At 41.8% G+C, this 22847-nt stretch overlaps 1 protein-coding gene and 1 long non-coding RNA gene across 4 annotated transcripts in view; both read right to left on the bottom strand.

Moving 5' to 3' along the window:
- The window catches only part of LOC139773600 (multiple PDZ domain protein), a 94499-nt gene that overhangs the window by 42439 nt on the left and 29213 nt on the right, over window positions 1–22847 (bottom strand). For all 3 annotated transcript variants that reach the window (XM_071708156.1, XM_071708154.1, XM_071708155.1), the window contains exons 6-9: window positions 7575–7717; window positions 5998–6341; window positions 821–955; window positions 107–265 (exon numbers count right to left, since the gene is read on the bottom strand). In XM_071708156.1, the coding sequence (XP_071564257.1) occupies window positions 107–265; window positions 821–955; window positions 5998–6341; window positions 7575–7717 (781 nt within the window). The remainder of the gene's footprint in view (window positions 1–106; window positions 266–820; window positions 956–5997; window positions 6342–7574; window positions 7718–22847) is intronic.
- Window positions 14072–22847, bottom strand: part of LOC139773601 (uncharacterized) — a 33928-nt gene continuing 25152 nt past the window's right edge. Inside the window, exon 3 of the long non-coding RNA XR_011718378.1 lies at window positions 14072–14158. This is a non-coding gene — a long non-coding RNA (uncharacterized lncRNA). The remainder of the gene's footprint in view (window positions 14159–22847) is intronic.

Below are 22847 nucleotides of genomic sequence, written 5' to 3'. Positions count from 1 at the left end.
TCCCGCAACACTTGACCTCTCGAGTGCTCGGAACAAATAAAGGGCAAAGCGATATCGCCCGTAATTAATCGCGATCGCAAACGCGAAATTGCGGAAGTGAAGATACCTGATAATCCGGAGAAGTTGGCTCCACAGGTCGCGCGACGACCAGCCGCACGTGGGTGCCCGATTGTCGTAAAACCGCGGCAACTTGTTCGCTTCCCATCCCACGGAGATTGACATCGCCGATCTGCAATATGTGATCCCCGCTCTGGAGTCGATTATCCTGCGGGCAAACAATGCGAGGAGAAGCGTTTAATTTCCGCGGCTGTTGTCCGGAGGGCAAACGTTGACGTTCCGGATCATTCTCGCCACCGCGCTTCTCATTTCCTCGTCCGTTTCCAAGCAGCTCGGGATGATGCACGTTTGATGCAAAACTCCGATCTATCTCCGATAGGTACTCTGTATCGTGTGCGCGTTACAGACCTCCCGCGTGCGAGTTATAATAAAGCGCGAAAGTTCGAGGGAAAAGAATAAGAGTGCACGCGACACGGCCGGGCCGTATGATTAAGTGGGCAACTTATCAAAAGTTAAACCTATGATTAACGACGAGATTTACTTGTTAAGAGTCAGGTCTACGATAAAAGTAATATAACGAATTATCGAGAAAGCGATATATAACTCATATTGATAATAACACACGTGCGAAAACTTTACGCACAAATTACGGACAATTATTATGTCGTAAATGTCGCTAAAAATATCTTTGAAACTATTTTACTTCTACAAAGAATTTAGATGCTTCCAATGGGAGGGAATTATCAGCTTTCGATTTACTTACGCGATCGGCAACGCCTCCCGGAAGAATGGTTTTAACGACGACGCCGGTGCTACGTCCGCCGATGATGCCGAATCCAAGACCGCTGCCATCGTTGATGAGATTTATCACTTCAACTTGAGCCCATTCCGTATTCAACTGCGAGCAAAAAGAACACGAAAGCATCTTAAAGTCCCGCCCTTCGTTACGAAACTTTAATAATATTATCGATCACCTCCTCCCCCCGAATGAATTCGGGTGACGTAAATCAAACTCCGAAAAAATACCACATTTTCATTAAATGTTTATTGCGATGAATTATTAAACAACGAATTTGTTGACGGAAAAAATTGCGAAAAATATAAATTTTTTCTTTCCCTACTTCTTAATTTTAACTTTGAATGGTTTAATATCACCTTAGTTACCACGTTGCGGCAAGATTTTATCTTTATTAAGGTGTTACTTTTAACAGCACGCGAAATACAAATAAATTCCATATCGGAGTCATTTCTCCGTAAATATATTTTTCGCAGGTATCCTATACCCTTTCTACGCATTTTTAACTTTGTAAATATACAAAGGGAAAATCTTCCAACGACATATGCTCATACTGCATAAAGACTGGGTTAATGAGAACAAAGTAAGATGGCGGGAAATAAGAGTAATGATAGCGCGTAGCATCTGCTCCACCGTGGCATACGTTAACGAATTTAACAAAACGAACAAGGTTACTTGGGATTTTCAGTAACGATGAAGGATTCGGTTTGTCACGTCGATATCTCACGTCAGCCGCAAAATGCTGACGTGGCTAAGACGATATTTCTTCACGTGTAAAAATACTTCGAAACTTTTCAAAATATTACGATCTTTATGGTTATATTTCTTAGTTTAAAAATTATTGGAACTATAATTACAATAGTAAAAAATTGCTAAACGTAATTAGAATAAAAACAGATTTAGAATAATTATAATAAATAGAGAAATTAACATTTTCGAGTGACCACATAAATATAATAAGTAAATCGTAAAACCAATACACTCCTACGTTTCTTTAATTAATGACTTGCATTCTGCCTAAAATCAATAAAATAACAAGCAGAAGCGACGTATTAATCTCTGCCCGTAACATATTAGATCATTAAATTTGATTGGTTCTCCAGAGTTTGCTTCGTTATCGTCCACGCGGCTACAATTAACGAGCTGTTTAATATTAACGTTCCGATTTCCGATAGCTCTTACAGGGGCGCTTACAATGGCCCGTAATTTCCGGGGAATTGCAGCCAAGATTTTCGATCAATTTTTCATCGTTTACCTCCGTGGGTATCCCGTGGGTATTGCGATATTGTAAAAAAAAAAAAGTTAATGAAATTTAATTGCCAGAATCTCTACTTTCCTTGATAAAGCACTTGCAGTTCGGAGCGCGATATTGCCCTCTCTCTCTCTGCCTGTTTATTGTGCGAAATAATCCTTTCATTTCCGGACGCTCAGAAATATGCGAAGAGACGGAGTCGCAAGTGGTAGACGGGGTTACTATCGGAAGAAAAGTTTTGAAATTTGCCGGCTCGAGTGCGTTTCACCGCGTTTCAATCAGACAATTGGACGGATTTAATTAAAGCATTTTTACCGGTGCGGCGGTTGCACCCAGTTGTCCTTCAGATTAAGGAGGAGAACGCGAAGTTGTTGGTTCGTTAAAACGCGAATCGCGATGAATTTTTTATGATCCGGTAATTGGCCTCCATGCAAACAAGGACCGCCGCGCGCCATATGGAGCTGCGAGAGAGCGGCGCGCGGCGACGCAACCGCGGGATGTTCCCTCGGATCCCAGTGCTTCCGGCGCACCCGCGGACCGGAACGAAAGCCGGGTCGAGAAACGGAGAGACAGCGGGACAAGGCCGGGAGTGATTTACATTGCGGGTGTCGTGCAAACGCGTGCCCGTGGCGTGTCCGCGCGCGTTGTACGTGTGCACACGTGGGCGCGTACTCTTACACCGATGAAAGATTAAACACACGCGGCCGGACGCGTGCGTTTACCGGATCGCGAAGCTGGAAACTCGTTCGGGCGAGACGCTCGGGACTCGAGTCACGTCAGGATCGTTAAAGACCTGCTGGCAGGATACTCTCCGAACTTCGTATATCCGATAATCGTTTCCTCGCGGACCGAAATTAGTTTTGGGATAAGTAGTAAAGCTCCGTTGGAAGCTCCGTTTCTGACGTAGCGACGTCGAGAGTACTTTTCCTTGTCGCAAAGGCAGAAGAAGAAACCGATAATCAATCGCGGTTAATGCTGAATGTAATGCGATGCCAGTCTTTCCATTCTTTTGAAAGAGACAATATTAACTGCCAATAATATTTCGTACTTTAAACCAATTTAGAACAGTTACCGCGATTTCCTCTCTGTTCATTCCGTATAATTTTAAAGTAGGTGGGTCAATTATATATATTTTCTCTTATTTTAAATATTAAATATAGTTTTAGGATGTGACGAAGATATTTAATAAAAATACTATTCATTCCGTATAATTTTAAAATGTGGAGGCTCAGTTATATATTATATATTCTTCTTTATCATAGACATACATATTTTTAGAATATGACAAGGATATTTCATAAAAATACAAGATTGATGAATTAATAAGATACAAAAGTTTCACACATTTCTAGCTTAAATTACACGTTAAATGTAACTATTAATGATGTACAAGACAACTTTGTTATTGCAACCGACAAAGTGATTGATAAAACGTTAAAGGTATTACAAAACAATTTAATATCTTTACCAGGAATTGGAAAAGACTGGAAAAATAATACCTCGGTAGCGCGCTATAATGTAATCGATAATAAAGTTTTACAATTGATCACGTCGAGTTCTATTGCCAACGCCGGAAGTCCTCATCCGTAATCCTATTCTTATCTCAATGTCATGAGAAAATCATCGACCTCCCGTCAATCGAGTATGACATTTGCTTAATGGCAATAGAAAAATAAATGTACAGACAGATATGCGCGATCGAATGCTTTCAGAACTTTCTGACATAAATAAAAAGTAAATCTTTGATATTCACGATTCTCTCTTCAATAATGACATATGACACTCGATTGCAAGTCTTAGTTATAAATTTTTTATGTCTTTTACGAATAATAATAAATATTAGAAATCACACTATCGTAAATCCTATCAATGTATTTTCTGTAATTGTCGCAATTTTCCTTCATAAGGCAGAATCAAACAACGATTAATACTGAGCTATACTCGATTTCAATGTCTGAAACTTTGATTTGCACTAAATTCCAATTAAATTCTCGTTACTTCTTTTTATATATAACGGGCGCTCTCACGAACTGCCCGACGTACCGTGTGTAAACTTTGAGCAGCGGTGAAAAAGCGTTAATTCGTAAAAACCGTTCCACTTTCGTCGGATAAAATTGATTACGGGGCAACGCTGAAAGCGCAGGAAGAGCACGCGGGATCATAGATCTAATACGAGCTCGGGAAGTGTCAATTTGTTACGATTAAATGTTCCATCGAAATAGCATCGCCGCGGGGATAAACGATTCTACGGTATCTCGCCGGTAATGGACGATAAATTTTGAAGATCACGCAAACTTTGCCCGCAGTGAGAGAGAGAGAGAGAGCCGGCATTGCCCCGGAGGGCGTCAGCAAAACTCTTTACCGATAATTCTATTTCCGTCGCAGCCGTCCGCCGCCGCTTGTTCCTATTATCGCGCCCGAAGACAGGTGGAGGTAGGAGGAGGACAGAAGCGGGGAAGAGCGAACGGGCGCCCAATTTATCTACGATTGAAAAAAAAAAAAAGAAAACGACTCGATTCAGATATATCGAATGTCGAGGAATCAAGAAAAATGGCTACGGCGAACGTTCAGCGGCCAATCGAAAACTCTCTCGAATAAAAACTGCGCAATTAACTATTTAAAATTACTTTTTGAAATATATTCAGTAAGTACGCTCGCAATAACATGCTAATATATTATTACTTTAATTACTCGTAATAATTTATAAGTGCAGCAACGTATATTAACAACGTAAATATAAATAATATTTTTACCGTACCGTTAAAAATATCGCTTATCAGCTAAAATAAATAATATTTTCGTTAATAAAATTATTGGATGTCAGGAAAAGTTAAGAGTCTCTCTACAGCGATATATATCCATTAGGGTCTCTAATTAAATTTCTACCACTGGAGGAAACGGGAAACCCGCGAATAGAAAGAATATCCTCTCTTAAATACGGCACAAAATTAATAACAATATTTCGTCGAAAAATACTCCTCAATGTCCGCGACATCCGACATCGCAGATACAAGATAAATATTATCGGTGGGACTATTGCCTCAAGATGCTGGCGAGGCTGTACCATAAATTCTATTTCTGACGTAGCCGCTGTTCCTATTATCGCGGCAGAAGGCAGGAAAAGGATAAAAAAAGGAGGAATGTGCTGTGGAAGGGTGTCCAAATGAGGCCAATTATGCCGGGGCTATCGATCGGGATTTTATCGGCACCACTCGAGCGGCTCCGACGCAAATATTTCTTTCGGGATGAAGCACCCTCGAGTTCGAGGGAGAGAGAAAGACCCCGGGAGTTTGTCCGCATATAAGACGATCTCGGGCCTGAAAGCCCGGCTATGAGCTACACGATAAAAGAAGAAGGCTGTCGAGAGAGGAGCGCGCTTATTAAGAGCCAATGAAGAGCATCCTTTTACGTGGAGAAATATTCAGCACAATATAGTCTCTACCGAGAGGAAAGATCCGGGTAGCTTTCGATCGAGCGAAAAGAGGAGAAAAAAAACAAAAGAAAAAAGCACCATTGAAATGAAAAATGATCACGAGAAAGGATACCAGTATAATTGTATCCGCGTTGATTATAAATGAGAAATTGCTGGTGGACGAGAATTTTCTTTTTTTTTTTATAACTTCTACTTTAGTTTGCTGTACTCTGAGACGTCTGAAAAATCTTCGATTAATTTTTTGATTAAACGAACGTTGAGTACGCAACTGATGATCGATCAGCAACGCTGGTGCACGTATCGTCAATGCTGTAAAGTTACAGATCTATAAGATAGTCGCTAATTATGGCATTATAAACAACGCGTCATACGAAGCTCTCTAAAAAAAGAAAAAGGCGTCCTGAGGAACGCGGGTTGAGGTTGGAGAGGAAGAGAGGAAAAAAAAGGGCGGCGACTCACCACCATGTCAGAGCCACTCTTGGAGGCGTCGCTGACGGCGGAGGGGCTCCTTTCGATAACGAGGCCTCCAGGTACCGGTGTCGAGGTCGGCGTAGGTGTTGGCGTATTCGTGGGCGTCGGTGTCGCCGCCGAAGTGGTGCTGGTCGGTTGGCTTGACTTCGGAGTCGGTCCCGGTGTAACGACGGTGGACGATGCTGACACCGATTGATCCTTGTCGGAGCTTGTCTGGTTGTTCCCAGCAACGGCACCGCCGCCGCCGCCGACGATGGACGACGCTGCTCCTGCGGCCGCTGTCGAACTCGAACCACCGGACAATTCATCCGTTGGCAAAGAGCTCCCAACGTCTGTCAATAGCAAGTACAGACCGTTCCGTCCGTTATTTAACCATTTCGAGCACGACGTACTCTACGTCGCGTCGACGGCACTCCAATGAGGAGTAATGGTAACTGCTAAACTGCAGCTTCTCAGAAAAGTTACTTAAAAGTTACTATAGAGATTTACTCTCTTTCCGAAAAATTTTCAGATACCACTCAGAACGTAAATAAAATATTGAATAAAAAACTATGTAGATTTTAGAGTCACCATATTTTTCTCGGGCATGAAATGACTTTAAAATACGATTGAAGATATTAAAAATGCACGCTTATATTTTTACTGCTGTACACATTATATGTACTAATATACATATTACATATAATACTTTGAATCGTAAATGTATAACCAGTTTTTCACAATAAAGCCTCGAATTTCGAAACAAAAAACGGCGAAAGCAAAGTTGTACCCAATATAATTTCTAGTTTAATGTTAAATTAGAAACTCGAGATAATTTATTAATGGGCGAAGAGCTCCAAGAAGTCTAATCGACAAGTTTCTGCTATCACTTAACCTTTTTAATAATTAACTTTTTTATGGAAGTTGGTTTCAGCACATAAACCAGAACTTAATGAATAAGAAAATAAGCGAGACTAACGCTGAAAGAATTAATATGTTGAATGACAAGTTTCGATCAACTTTGCGAAATTGTTAACATATTTATGAAATTCGATTGGATAAAGTAATAAAAGTTGACATCGGTGAAAAGCGTTATTTTCACGAAGCAACTGCGTTATTCGCACCATGTACACGCATGGACAATCCAGCACGAGTTTGCTATTCCATATGCATCAACAACCGGGCCAGAAAAAAGTTAACGAAACTAATTTAACTCTTCACGGCGCGAGGAATTCAACGAAAATAAACATTTATGCTGCCATGGACAATGTTGCATCGCCGAGGGCGTATTATAATAGTCCTGGACTAGTGTCGTTCTTGTTACATGCAAGAGGCAACGTTCGTTACTTTCGTGCAAATTGCGAAATTGCAAGGACGAGGTTGTGCCTTGATGAAGAGAAACAAATTTACGGAATCCAAATGCAAACGATGTTGTTAAGGATTATCTAAATATCCTTGAAATTAATCTATTACACTCGAGGTTACAACAATCGTGTTACGCGATATCATCTTTATACAAATCGAACGCGAAGGATCTCATTTCCCAGTGTAAGCGGATTCCGTTTAATTACGCGGGTTGTAATTACCTTGGGCGCTTCTTGCTACGACTAGCTCAACCAGACCACGGGCCTTCTGAAGAATCGAGATCGCCTGCTCATGGGAGATGTTGGAGTCTAAGGGCTGCCCATCGATCGCCAATATTTGATCTCCCTCTAACAGACGACCGTCGCTGAAACAAAAATGCTTTAATTCGGTATGTGTTGGACGAGATAAAAACGCAAAAAACGATACTCGATTGTCACTCGTGAAGATGAGTCTAAAGACAAATAAAACAGACTGCTGAGTGAATAGTGAATTTTGCATTCAGGCGACAGGCGACGAAATGGCGCGCGCATTACGTGGGGGCAATATTGTTTGCCATTGACATTTCCGGTCGTTCGTGCGCGCGAACGTTCGCTTTATGCATTTCGAATCGGGTCAGCTAAATAATCATGAGACGATCAATAATCAACTTATCTAATAACGCGATATGAATACCCGCTATGCAAATACACGCGGCTCGCTCGGACCCGCTATAATTAGATTGTTTCACGGGGGAGAAAGGTGGTCGTCGACCGCACGATTATCAGATAGCTGCGATTTTTATCCGCTCCGGAGAGGAAAGAGAGAGAGAGAGAAAGAGAGAGAGAGAGGAGGTCCGTTACGAAACTTCGACGCGCTCGTAATCTCCCTGCCGTTTGCCTTATCGCAGCGATCGCGATGTAATTAGTCCACGCTCGTTTTAAGACTTTTTAACGACGCGGACGCGCCGTTAAACTTCCAATCCCGATTTATGTACGGCTGATATTAAATAGAAATCTCGGAGCCCCTCGCGAGCGATACCACGGACGGGAAGCTGTGCACAGGAGATACCTAGAATTTTATCCCGTTATCTTGTGTATTTACATACCGAGCACGGATTATCGTACTTGTAACACCGCCGCACCGGCACCGCACGAGACTAGTTGTCGCGTACAGTGGGCTTATTCTGTAATCCTTAACGACAGTTTCGTTATCGTTATATTCTCGTTGCGCAGCTCTTTTATACCATATATAATATCTGCGCAACGCAAATATAACGATAACGAAACTGTCGTTAAGAGTTACAGAATAGGCCCACAGGTCAAGATGATGCGCCGATATGACATATGTACCACGAAGTCCTTTGCAGTTCCTCTCCCGATTGCGGCGATTAAATTTTTCATAAAATCATCAACGTCTCGCATCGCGCGAAAATTTCCGTGACGTAATCGGATGATTCGTTTGATGCTAACTTGATTTATCATGCAGCTCCTAACTCCTTGCAGTTTCCTTTTCGAAAATGCGATTTACATCTTATATTATAGAGAATAAGATTAGAATGAACGTAGATGGTAGATAAGGAGATCGGACGCTGCGGATTTCGGTCCTCATGGAATCATCCGTATTATGAAAGATACTTGTGTTATACTCGAGAAAGGTCGAAAGGGATTGAGATTCCATTAGTATATGTGATACAGTTGTCCATTCAAGGAAAATGGATACAGCAAGGGATACAACAGATTGCCGTAATGCCGAGATATTTCGTGCCGAAAGTGGTTCCCGTCGTTTCGTGGCCGCCAGGTTATCGATATCACTTCAAGTGGAACAAGCCGGTCGGTCGTACGGGTGTCCGCAATCTGTCGAGAAATCCGAATCCGAACGACAATACGGCGAGCGAAGGGACGGGGAATCACGGGGACAGGCCGATAAGGGACTTTTGACAAGCGGCGAGACCCGATATCTGACTAATTAAATTTCTCCACGACGCGGACGGTCTTAGACGGGCGACGAAGTAACCGCTCGCTCGCGAAGAGAGCGCGCCGCGCCGCGCCGTCTCGTAACTTTGCCGTAATTAAAACCTGCTTGGAGATCGAGCTTTATAAAGCGCACCAGAACGTCTTTTCTTCCATGTCACGGATACCAGAGGCCGAAATAAGAAGCGTGATAGCTGCCTGACTAGGAGGCAACGCTCGGGTGGAAAATAAAAAGAACCTGTCCAATTTAATTTTAGAGGCGCAAACGCGGGAATTCTACCTCTTGGCTGCCTTAAAGTTGAAATTCACGGATCCTCCGACCGATGCACGTAGTCTTACACGGAAATAGCAAAACGTTTTATTTTCTAGCCTCTCGTGTTGACAAGATAAAAATAAAATTCCTCAAGTAAACCGTGTCAGGTGACAAAACAGTTGACTGCACTCGAACCAAAAATTGCTTAAATTGCTTTCGATGTTTTTACATCTATTGAAATAAAAGTGTTAAAATAAAATTATTAATAAATTAACATTTTACCTCGTAATATTGTTATTTACACCGTAAATGATAAAAAAAAACATATCTGAAAAATAACGAGGATATTTCGCGTAGCAAGAATCTCAGGAATCGACGAAATTGCGGATCTCTCATGATAATAACGCTATCGGAAGCATCATTATGTCCGTTACCTGCTTCCATGTCGCCATCGTTTATCGAGTGGGGGCATTCTCCGCGACATTTGGCATAGCACGCAAAGCTACACACCACGATCCGGCATTTAATGGCACGATGGTGGTCACGTTATCCAATTTCCGTCAAACCGAATTTCGATGCCTGCGCTGTCGCTAATGATACTGACCGATCAGTTCGGTCACGGTAATCTACGTCTCGATTTCCTGCGGATCGAATAGCCACCTCCGGGGAGCCGACAAGAACGTATCCGCAATGACATGACGGATCTTACGATGCTGCGTCGTCGGCGAACAAAACCACATTCTCGAGAACAAAAACAAAGGTTCTTAAGAGATTATCCCGAATCAAAGAACTTAACACTTGGGATGTCAAATGTATTATTCATTTCATATTCTATCCCTGATATTAATCACTTTGCTACTCATCTTGTATATTACGTATTATGAAACAATATAATGGAACGTTCTTTTCACACATATAGCATAAAACAATGTTCCTGATTCGTACAAATATAAGCCAAGAACTGTATTGGTATATTCCAGAAAGGAATTGGAGTTAAATCGCTTCTGGGTTTATAGTTACAGAAAAGGAGAAATGCACTTCAAAACTGTACAAAAAGAACTCAACAAAGAGCAATCGTACAACAAATAAAACAAAATTTAAAACTGCTACAGGAATAAAATGTAGATCGATATCTGTAGGAATTGCGCAGTAATAAATATCCGAAGAATAAAGTAATAATGATAACAACGATGGAAACATCCCCGCTGCGCGGTATGAGAGAAAAACGTGTAAAACTCGCAAAATAAAGATACCAGCATCATAACATGTATAAACTCGTTGGAATATGAAGATATTAAAGAGATAGAAGCGCGAAAACACGAATCACGCGTAAAAACGGCAACTAGTGAATATGTATCGCGCTTTGCACTTAAAAAAACTCGAAAGAAAGGTAGACAAAAGGTCATCGTGAGACCCTAATAATGACTCTGATAAAAATATAGCTCGCAACGCGCGAGATATAAAATAAGAGCGAAATATATAAGAGCGATGGAGTGAAATGCAGGGAATAGCGGTGGATATGCGAGTGGACTAGGGAGCAGAAACGCGTACAGGAACGGCGGTATACTCTCTCTCTCGCGTTAGTATTCCAGCGCCCGGTAAATTATGAATGAGGCGTATCCTGCGCGGAGGCCGTGTATACCGAGCTCTCAGATTACTCCCGCAGCGCGCCCGGCGCGCTTCAAAGTATATACGAGGGTGGATAGCGTGTAAGGGTCGCGAGAGAGGGTGGACCGTGGCATCCCGTCGACGTAGGAAAACACTGGCGGCGACCACCGCCGGCAAGGGGCGGAGTTTCAAAGGCGTCTTTTAGCATATACGAGGAGCGAGCAACTGGACATACTGTCGTAAAAAAAAAAAAAAAACGCGACTGTACGCGACTCGTTTCTCTCGCGGCTTCTTCCTCTGTTTATCGCACGTTTCTGGCGCTTTTCTACCCGAGTCGTAAACCGAAGTAACGTCGAAACACTGACATGAAATGTAAGAGCTGTACTTCTTAGCTCTCAAACGAGCTCCTCTTCTCTTGTCTTTCTTCGCTCCTTTCTCTCACGAAATTACGCAAACGTTGTATACAACAAGGACGTCTTTCTGGACGAATCGTTCGCCCAAATTCTATGCCGTATTCCGATCAGGTTCGAGGGTAAATTTAAGATCCGATGCGCGACGCAAACGCAAGACATCTAACTACCCCATTGTTTCCATACTGCGATATAGTTACACGACTGACTGGCACACTAAAACTTTCGCCGAATTTCCAAACTGTTAGAGAACAGCTCAGGCTCACACTTTATATGAAACGCGGCCATTATGCAAAATCGCCGACGTAAATTCTGCGGGAACTGCAAGTGCTACAAGATAATTACGTAACTAGCTCTAGGTAATTTATGCTTCACGTAAATAGTACTGACAAACAACAGCTGCACGGGTGGAAAGAAAACTCCCTCGTTATCTTTTATCTTCTTTCAATGATCGCGTGCATATAGGGTGCATGAATGTTTTCATTAAGCGGAAAAGGTCATTTTTTTCCATTATAGAGGAACTTTTTGTACCACTTCATTATTCGACTGGCCCTTGGGAAGGGTAAAACGATTCTTGTTTTGTGTTTCGGCTCAGCACTGATTGCAGTTAGTGATTCCGGCACATCGCGAGTTATTTATCCTTTAGTCCGCCTGATCTGCTTGCAAGCGCTTGCAAAGCGCTTGATCGATACTATCTCTATCTATTGAAAATGGAGCACATAGCCGTGCACGTGTAGAACGCAAAGATAATCTGAAATATATTCAAACCGGCATGGCACCAAGAGCTGACAATCGTTAGACTGGCCTCGATTTAAACGTTGTCCGCCTCTCCGAAAAGTTAATCAATCTCGTCGGGCGATCATTTCGAAAACGACCATGATTATACCGTTTATGAAGTATTCAAACGCTTCAAAGCCGAACGCGTTTTGATTTGATTTGGATCTCGCAAATGTTATCAGCCTGGTGACCATCGCTAATTGCAGAATGCAGCTGGACTGTAAACATGAAATCCGGGGCCGGATTGTGTTTGGCGAGTAATTAAGCTCTACAATACCGTAAATACAGTCGAGCAATTCAGTAAGAAACACTGGCGGATTACCGTGATGCAACACTGGACAAAAATAATAACACTCATTTGAAGTTTAATTAATAATCTCTTAACGTGATGTAATATAACAAATATCAGTAACATTCTTCCAAAATACATGTGCTACGCACGAACGTATGATACGCGTAGAAAATAAAATCGCATATTCTTTAACGTTATGTTCACAATACACGACGTACCGGATAATGAGATGGAAGAAATCGAAACTGCTTCGTAAAAATTCGATGCCGAGTACATAGAAATAGAAAGTACGCCCTACAACTAAACTTAACGAATGTTATGCACAAAGGAAATCCTCGTGATTAGTTTTTCGTTTTAGCCGTATATTCCCGTATATAAATATATATATATATATATATATATCGCGGCGCGCACTTATCGATTTGAGAATGTTGTCCTACCATATAGCGTCCCTCGCCACTTAGGAACAGCGGAGGCAGAAAACTTCTGCCCCCATTGTTTTCAGTAGTGCTGGCGAGAGGTGTCTCCTCCCCGTCGGATTCAGACAACCGCTTGCCTGGGATACTTCGCTGAAACTTTTAGAACGTATCAAGATATATAAACGTCCGTATCCCGAGGCTTAAGGCGAAACCGGGATTCCCGTTTGCAAGTCAAATACAGCAATTTCTCACCGCGCCGGGATATCATACGACGTGTATGCGTACGCCCTTATAACAATCCGCGCCGACAGCACCTCGCAAACGAGGGTGTTCGCGTATTTCTCCGTGAAAAATCTTCCTGTCGCACTCGCGATATTGTATTTCAGATTAAATACAGTGGATCTGCTTCGAATTCGATCCGACCCGGTTCCGTGTCACAACGCAGACGCTCCTCTTCCGCTTATTTTTCACGCCGAGGAAATAACGTTCCCTTCTGCGATAAACTACGTTAGATCGACAGAGCGACGTAGGAAGAGATGGCGATGCGAGAGATGACGATGTGACAAACAAAGCACATAATCTGAAGATGATTGATCGACATGTATGCAAAATTGTTTTTTCCGAAAAAGTGAATCGCACGTCTACTCAACTACTCAAGCTGCGTGAATGAAAAGTCGACCTTTCGGAAAAAACAACGTTACGTGTATCTGGTTTATGCGCAACATTTGTTGCTCATACTATTGCGTACTTTTGCCAATGCCAGAACAAGCTATCGATGTAGTCGATATATTTGCGATATCCGATAAGCGACTCAATATTTCACGGAATTCTCTTGCACCGCGCAAAGTATATACGAATAAGTTCCGTATTCGATGAAACACAGATACACGGGAGAAACCACCGAAGAATTCCCATTCTTTTTATCTCACTGACAAGTTGTACTCCGAATTAGTAGGTAAGCCAGGGTGGATAAGCCGAAGATTTTTGGTGGATTGACGCATAGGGCTTACACAGTATCGGTCCAGTCACTAGGTTAATCTTCCTTTCCCTCTTTTTTCTGCGACCTCGAAAAAGTTTCGTGCTGTTGGAAGCCGTCGCTGTAAGTGAAACGAACGCACGATAGCAGGTCACAGCGATTCGACAAGGTCGAATCCGAGAAAGTGTAGCAAAGTCTTCAGCATGCAAAACTTCCGAAAATTAGCAAAAATTGTCGAATATTAAACAGCTACACAGCGCGTCATACTTTTACCTCGAAAAAATCTAGTCGAGAATTGTCAAGCCATTGGAAAAGATAAAAATTGCAGAGTAAGCGTAAAATTATTCCGTACAGAACTCTAAAAATCGTTCAATACGCGACAAGTGCTTTGCTAAATTAATTCACAGTAAATATTTCGCAATTCTATTAGCGACAAACCACATTCTCGTCGCTGAAATCACTCAAAACTGCTTCCCAGAATTGAAAATATCTAACGTTCTGCGCTACTTACCAGGCGCAAGTGCGTACTAAAAATAGCAACTAAAAATACGATCGACTTCGCCTTACCCACGCAGATACCCCGATCCGGACACGATCGAATAATTTCGCACTTACCGCAGCAGCAGGACATCGGTTAATCGGAGAGTCCATAATAGATACAGACGCTCCTCATCCCCGATACCTGATCAAGTTGTATTAACTCGCGCTGACTGAGATAAGTAAATTCTAACTCGAGTAACTGAGAACGCTGGAAGCATCGGTATACGCTACTGTCTTGCGGCCAGATAAATTAACCCGCTGCCAAGTCATGCATTGTTTCGGGCAGGATCCTCGATCAGAAAACGATAGGGAACTCTAATTAAGATCTGAATTTCCTGGAACGTGACAACTCGATTAAACGCGTCGTACTCTCTCATTAGCGTCTACTTGGCTATTCAAAATCTCCTCTCATATGCGTGAAACTATTACGTACATCAAGAGCATTATCTCATTATGGGTTCGGGTTACTCGGTATATACCGCTCTCTGTATCCTATGCGGCCTTTAACGTACATATATTGTCGTTGCGATATTATCCGACACGATCAAAACTCCGAGCAGAGTTACTTGACGAAGGTACTTCGTCTAATCTCTGTAATTCACTGTATAAGCGTCGAGTGAGAGACGAGACTCATTTAGATTAATCGATGCTCAATTTAATAAATTGCAGAAGTTTCGAGCGATGGACGACAAGCTGTCACATTCTGATTTCATTCCGTCACGATATTAATGCCTCTTTTTATTCCTTTTGTTTCGGTTTTAACGAATGCAGGTAAAATAACTGTAACAGATTTTCTAAACAAATAAACAAAAAAAAAAAGAAATACTCGCGAGTAACTAAACCACTTGCATAAGCAAACGCACGTATCACGCATACATGACGAAGCAAGGGAAAAAAACAATTAATTAAACAAAACCGCCGGCAGCACTTCAAAACAAAAGGGAATTTGAAAAAAAAATAACAGAAATGCGTTTGCGGAAGCCGACGAGAAGTTGGATAAATGCGCGCACAGGTGCAATTAATCTAATTAATCTAATTAAAAGCCGCGCCGTGCGTTCTGAAACAAAACGGGCGAGACCCCGGCGAGTAATCCGGAGGCATAGAGGCGCACTGGAGAGCATACGATACGGTGACCTATATCATTTGAATTCCGTTCGCGCTTAAATGCCGCGCGCGAAGCCGAAGAGAAAAAAAAAGGACAGTATAGTTGCCGCGTAAATTACCCGCGTTGCGAGCGCGCGGCATCGCGAGAGGATGCGGTCGAGATTACGGCAAGAATAATGCGCCCCTCAAGCTCTTCCTGGCGCGCCAATATCCTGGACTAGAGCGATCCATCATTTATTGCGATTTGAAGTGACACCGCGTACTCCAACGTTTATTTTGCTGCTCCACTCCAAACTGTCCTTAATCTACGAAAGTGCCTCCTCATCCATTTCAAGCAGACCTCGAGTTATGTGACACGGCGCTTATAATCTTTGTCTTTCTCACTTTGAGAGTGAGAATCACAAGAGAAGCTTTCTCTTCAAGTTCAACACTTGCTTTCATTCTTGCTTGCTTTTGTATATACTTGTTTTTAGAGGAAATTTTCTAATTTTTCCCGATGAAATTTAAATAATAAATTCTTTGGGAAATTTAAAGTCAATCTCTCCTTACCGTAAATGTCAAGACAAAAGTAAGTTTCTACGTTAAACGTTAAGTTAATTAATTAACTAAGCAAATTTACTTGCTACATTTTCAATAACTTGCAGAAAGAAAATGGTCGAGATGACGGTATAACGTTTCATAAATGCCAATTTATGAAAAAATGAGCATTGAAAACTTTTGTCGATCGCTGCTGAGGTTGATTAAAAATAAACGATTAGACACAAATACAAAATTGAAAAGTATAATAGAGAGATATGATGGCGGATCGATTTCCAATCCTTTCAATATTAATCTCTTCAAATGAAACTAAGGCTTAAAATGTGATTGATATTAAACAATTTTGCGCGATAGAAAACATCGCATCGGCGCAAAAAGCGCCCGATTGAACATAAAAATCCGGCGTGTGACGAGATCGAAAAGTGGTGCGTCCGGCAATGGGCGTATTGCCAATAGCGTGTCAATATCTGGAGCAAACAAGCATTTATCAATGACGATCTTCCCTGGCGCGTCACGTTAAATTCTCCAATTGATATATCTCGGAAGAATCCCAATTTTTCGGTCGTTTTATTATTTGAATTCAGGCGAGAGATCGAGCAATTATTTTTATTTCAACATCGCCATTCGCTTCAGCAAAAGCTTTTGCATGACGAAATAATATATAACAAATTTATGTATCAATAGCTTTTGTACGTAATTGTACAAAAAGCCAATTTTGTAATCGCCAAAAGTTCTGGAAATTTTTCTGACAAATTTTTTGTGAGACCACACTGTTTGCAGTTATTATTATTATATTACAACGTGACATTTTCACGAGATAAAAAATTATATAAATATATTTGTATTATAAACGGTATGTGCCAGTTATTTATGTGACTTGGAACGGATTAACGGTCGAAGCGTATTAGATTTATCGCGCTGATTAAAGCAGGAAACGGAATCGAATCGCGCGATGACGTTATGGTAATAACGCGTTTCCATATCAAAGCTGAATATTTTATCTTTCGGGAGCAGTGAACGACTCACCGCGACCGCGCTATATAATTTATGGAGGGTACAGATTTTCCGACGAGCACAATTCAGCTGCTTATAGGAATATTCATGCGGTCGGTTGGTCGGTCGGCAACTCACCGTTACGCGCGTACGCGAGAATAAACAGCGCGATCGTCAGAAAATTATTACGGACCGTTATTATTAGAAAATGGAGATGTGCGATTCTCATTTTCCAAATGAAATAATAACTGACTGTAAAATAACATGGTCAGCGCCGCAGTACGTTCTCCGCAATTTCTGCCCCGATGCATCGGAATCGCTGTTTCACATCGGGCGGCACGACCGATGTCTCATCCCTTGCAAAGCGAGCCAAATATATAATATAAAACAATATTAAAATTTCTCCAAACATTTACTTGGCAAATGCCGCTCCTCGCTCCATCGTTTCAGCGAACGGGAAATTAAAAGGTCCGCGTATAACATTATACCGTTCTGTATGCGTTTATTCTACAAATTTATAAAAAATTCGGAGAGATCCTACACTGACTAGATAGAAGCTCGAATAATTTTTTTTAGATTTCTGCCATATAATTCTGTCGGAATATGATACGTGTCTTATTATTATAATAATAATTCCCCGTTAATCTTTTTACGGTTACATTATTCAACGCGCAACCAGGCGTTGGATTTAAATATGTACGGGGATGCATTATAATTTCACAAATTTCCATGCGAAATTTTTAATGAGTAATTGCGATTTTATAAGTTTATATCTGAATTAATTGATATAACATTTATATTAAAAAAGAATTTTACAAAAAGAATTTTGTTTATAATAATCGATTAAAAAACATGTCTATGCCATGGGTATACTATCTTCAACAGCAATTGATCAGACAAAATTATCACTTAACATCGCCGTCGTTGCGCACTTGTGCGAAATAATTTCGTGTCAGATGCAATTTGTGGATCCTGCCGCAAGTTCGAACGGATGTCAACTCATTAATTAAAATCAAACAAATCGCTGTATTATGCATCGCCCGTAGTGCGTGCCATTTTCATAAATACGCGATGAGGTATTAAATTCGATACAGAGTATTCGTAACAAACACGTGTGCGCATCATTGTGCTAAAAAGCGAACGAGCGAACGAGCGAAAGGATGGCGTATAAAATTTATTCGGCGCATAAATTTCAACAGACGGCCTTCCGAAAATGCACATAAATGTAGCGGTTATAACACCATTACAGTGAAGCAAAAACAATTTCCTAGTTCTATTTGCATATGTAACGAACGCTAGCATAAGCCACGATTCGGATCAGGAATTTTGCAATTCGCACAATTACGATACGTTAAAAATTCGTAATTACTTCTATGCACACCCCTTCAATTAAGATAGGAAAAAATATTGGAAAAAATAATTCTATTTTAATTAATTCTAAATATAATGTAAAATATAACATAAAATCGCATATTAAGGCAAAAAGATTGTGATTCTTGTTTGTTTTTTTTTAATCGATAGCCATTGTCGTTGTTTTCTAAAAACATGTTTTCTACATTAATCCAAGACCTTAGAAGAATAATTTTATCTTTTATTTTAGCTATACTGGTAAAAGCAGTATAATCATTTTAGTAAATTTAAAACAATTTTTCGAAATATTCTCGTGGCGATTCTGGACGCCATTGGCGTTGTAAAGAAAGGTGACACAACGAGCCATGAAAAATAGCGTAATAGGAATCATATTCGTGTCTCGCGTGCGTAATTTATATCGCCTGGCAAATGCGAGAGGATCGATATTACCACCAGGCTCTGTTATTGCGGAGGGAAAATGTTGATGTCGCGCGAGCGTACAACGCGTGTCGCGCTATTAAACGGCATCTCGGCGGGATATCGAATCTAATGTCGCTCTCTCTTTTTTATCGCCGGACCGACGCCGATTGGGGCATATACGACGTCGTGTATGACGGACGCGCTTTATCGAGCGATCGCTCGATATTCCGGACGACCGATCCGTCATCGTTCCGCACGCACGCCTTCAGCAAGCACGAGTGCCGGCACTCGGCGCGTACATGTACGTATACGTACATTGTGACGATGTTGTGAGCGAAACCGTCTCGCCGCTTTTGCCCGAAACGCATGGTGGAAGCGCGTAACGAGCCATCTCCTGCACTTTCTGCCCACCCGTTTCCGCTTTTTGCCGTTTCCCTCTGTCTCCGTGCGAAACGTATTTATACGCGGGGAAAAACTGCGCATATACGCTTTACTCCTGGCACGTAGCCGCGGGGACGATAAAGCGCGGGCAACTTTTCACGAGGGGGGACGTTTCTCCGCCGGGAAATCCACCCTCCCGGGGTCGGGGTTCTCGCCTTTTCGAGCATACATTCGAGCGCGACGGGATTACTCGCGCCGGAAATATCGAGATAAACGAGATATCGTTACATCTCGCATTCCCATCGCGGCTGCGTCACGAACATTTCTCCCTCTCACTCTCTCTCTCTCTCTCTCTCTCTCTCTCTTTCTCTCTCTCTCGTTCTCTATACCTATGTATCTATCTCTGTATCAATCTCCTCTCCCCCCTCCCGCTTTCTCTCTGTATTGCGCCTACGTTCGACCATTATCGCTATGCCATCAATTCCGTCGGAATTAATCGCCGACGTTGAGCGAATCGCTTCGTGCCGCAGGTTATTGTTGTTGCAGCAACCTGACGTCATTAACGAACCACAATGGAGTAATCAATGCAAAGATGGGGAGGCATATGCGCGCGAGAATCACGAGACGCTGTGCGGCGGTGACACAGTAAGTGCCGCGTCGGCTGCGACGTTTCCGCTGCGACGTGAGACCGTCGCGTCGGTCCCAGTTCTAAATCGTACACCGATTACCGTGCCTCGTCACGTCTCTTGCGAGTCTCATTTCCATATAAATATGAATGTATCGTGAATGATTCTACGCTTGAAAGCCCGTAAAAATATCCCTTCGAGTACGTATCTATCTCTTTAAAAGCGGATTGGCAGACTCCGCTCTAAAATGGACGGCTTTTATAAGAAGAGGGACCAGATATCTACATCAATACTAAGAAATGGATTTTTAGCATCCCCTCGAGAGTGAAGCGTATACTTTACGCTATCAGAATAATCCGTAACTACGTTTTTACACAGACGGTTTTCCGTAATTCCCACGGATTAGAATATATTGAATAAAACGGAAATGACATTTTTCTCCACGAGAAAATATTCGAGTCTAAATCATTACTGTTCCGGCAATAAATTTCAATCAGTTGGAATATGTACGTTCGCTGAAAATATTGAGAAGTGAAAGAGAAACGACGGCCACTATACGCTCGGCAAATATTATTAGTTTAACGCAGAATAAATGCAATAGCTGCCGCTTATTATAGATTAAGAAAATAATTAGCGTAATTAATTTCGTATCGAAGATAATCGAATTAAAAAGCAATGTTGAACAGTTAGTTAAAACAGCATTAATGACGCGATTAATCAATAACAAACGAGCAATTATCGCAAATAGAAACGCTGGCTCATATAAATCGAGATAAGTGCCGCGATTGCGCGAATGATAATTCACGTTAGGTCGATATCGGAGAATTATTGCTACAGCGCGCACGGTTTGAATTAAACATTAAATATGAGCGCCAGATACATTAATATATACGTTATCTGGATAATGTTAATAATCGTTTTCACACATTACCTCAAGAATATCAAATTTCTTAATCGCTCGCATTAAGAGCTGGAAACTTAATTTAATTATAAAAATCTGTGATAATGACAGGAAGCACAGGGATGCACGTAAGTTATCGCGTTAAAATGAATTCCAGTCGCGACGTGATAATCGAAGAACAGAAGTTATTTTCATAGCGCGACCGATATATCCTCGAAGCGTGGAGGGCGATAAAAAAGCTGCATAAGCATAGCGCAGCTCGTTAAAAGCGGTTCTGTTTCACCACGGGTCATTTATCAAAATTAATGATCGATCAGGTCGTCATTCATCAGTCTATTTAGTCTAACGATATTTTTTTCTCGTGCACCTTCGATAGTTATTATCAGCGGATTTTAACTCCGATGCACTTCGTTATCTCGAATATGAAAACCCAACGCTTTCCTCTCGATAACAGAGATGAATTTTCCAATCCACGTGCTGCCGAATTAAATTACAGTCGCGCGAGAATTTGTCGATTTATTCGCTCGCGTCTAATTCTGTTTTCAGATCATTTTAATGCGACGCGTGGTTCCGAGGGCGGTTCCCACGCGCGTGTTTTACATATTGGATTGAAATGTCATAGCAACCCCTTTCTTTGAAATTAAGTTTGTATAGAACAGGAAATAACGAATGGGGAAGGTAATGAACGCAAAGTTATCAAAAGAAATAAATATTCTTTTCCGAGAATATCTGTTTTCTTTCTTTGGATCTTTATTGAAAGTATAATTTCTACTGTCCACATAACCGACATTTCTAGCATCGCCCTTGTGTCAGACACGTAAAGAAATCATTTTTAAACACGTGGCAGTTTTGAATAACAGGTTTTCCCGAGTTACTTTCAAAGCAAAGGATTGCCATTTTTTTCAAACAGAAACTGAGTATAGAGTACCTACATTTTTCACTTGTTCCGCAGCTTTGTTCGAAAAATCGCACTTTTATTCTCCAAAAATGTGCTTCGTATTCAAAGCTACCCTCCTCCTCTCTCGTACATTCACCCTATAAAAAATTAAGATCATCTTCGCAACGTTGTAAAATATATGAGAACTTCCTGTGCGTGATCCATCAACCTTCAACATTTTTAAAAGAACATAATAAAAATACAGAAAACCTTAGAAAAATGTTAAACTTGCAGAAATTTTTCTAGCACTTTTTTGAGCTATATAATATAATAGTAAAGCTGCTGCTTTTCTATTTTTTTTTTTTTTTGCGCATCAAGCACACTTCACAATTGAGCAATTGAACCGATACATCCAGCGACCCGTATCAAAACTCAACCCATCAAATCCCTCTGCATTCTTAACAATCACGAGGGGGCGTATATATCCCCAGCGTGAATGCGCGGCTCGCTCGCGTTTCTCGAGATTATACGTCGATAGTGTATCGGGGTCATTCCGTTCCCGTCATCGTCGCGATCTAATCCGGCTACACCGGGCGCTTTTGCGTGCGCCTGTGCCTGCCGACAGCCTCTAAGTACCTGCGCGTACACATTGACGACGACAATGACGACGACGAGAACGACGACGACGACGACGACGGCGGTCTGCTACGACTGTACCCAAGCTGTGTCGAGTTCGAATCAATAACGAATCTCTCTTTCTCTCTCCCCCCTCTTCCCCCCCCCTCTCTCTCTATCCTACTTTCATCCCTGGCTCACACCCCCTCTTGTCCTGCCTCTTGTCCTGCCTCTCTTTCCGCGACTCGTGAGTCGCCGAGGTTGGACAACAAGGTAAAGAAACGTCGCACAGTCGTCGTAAGGACTCGATTGTAAATATCTGGTGCGAGGCTGGCAAATATCTGGACGAAACCCCGACGTCACGAGCATTTCTCGATAAGTTCGACCAGCTTTTTGCCCGTCTAATACTACGTGCATTTTGCTGCACTGACGCCGGAAATCAACGTCCTTTTGGCATGTTACGACA

Source organism: Temnothorax nylanderi, unplaced genomic scaffold (assembly GCF_030848795.1).
Source record: "Temnothorax nylanderi isolate EJ_2023f unplaced genomic scaffold, tnyl_v1.0 TNYL_tig0064_pilon, whole genome shotgun sequence".
NCBI lineage: Eukaryota > Metazoa > Arthropoda > Insecta > Hymenoptera > Formicidae > Temnothorax > Temnothorax nylanderi.
The sequence above is the reverse complement of the archived record's forward strand: the minus strand, read 5'-3'. Positions and strand labels throughout refer to the sequence as shown.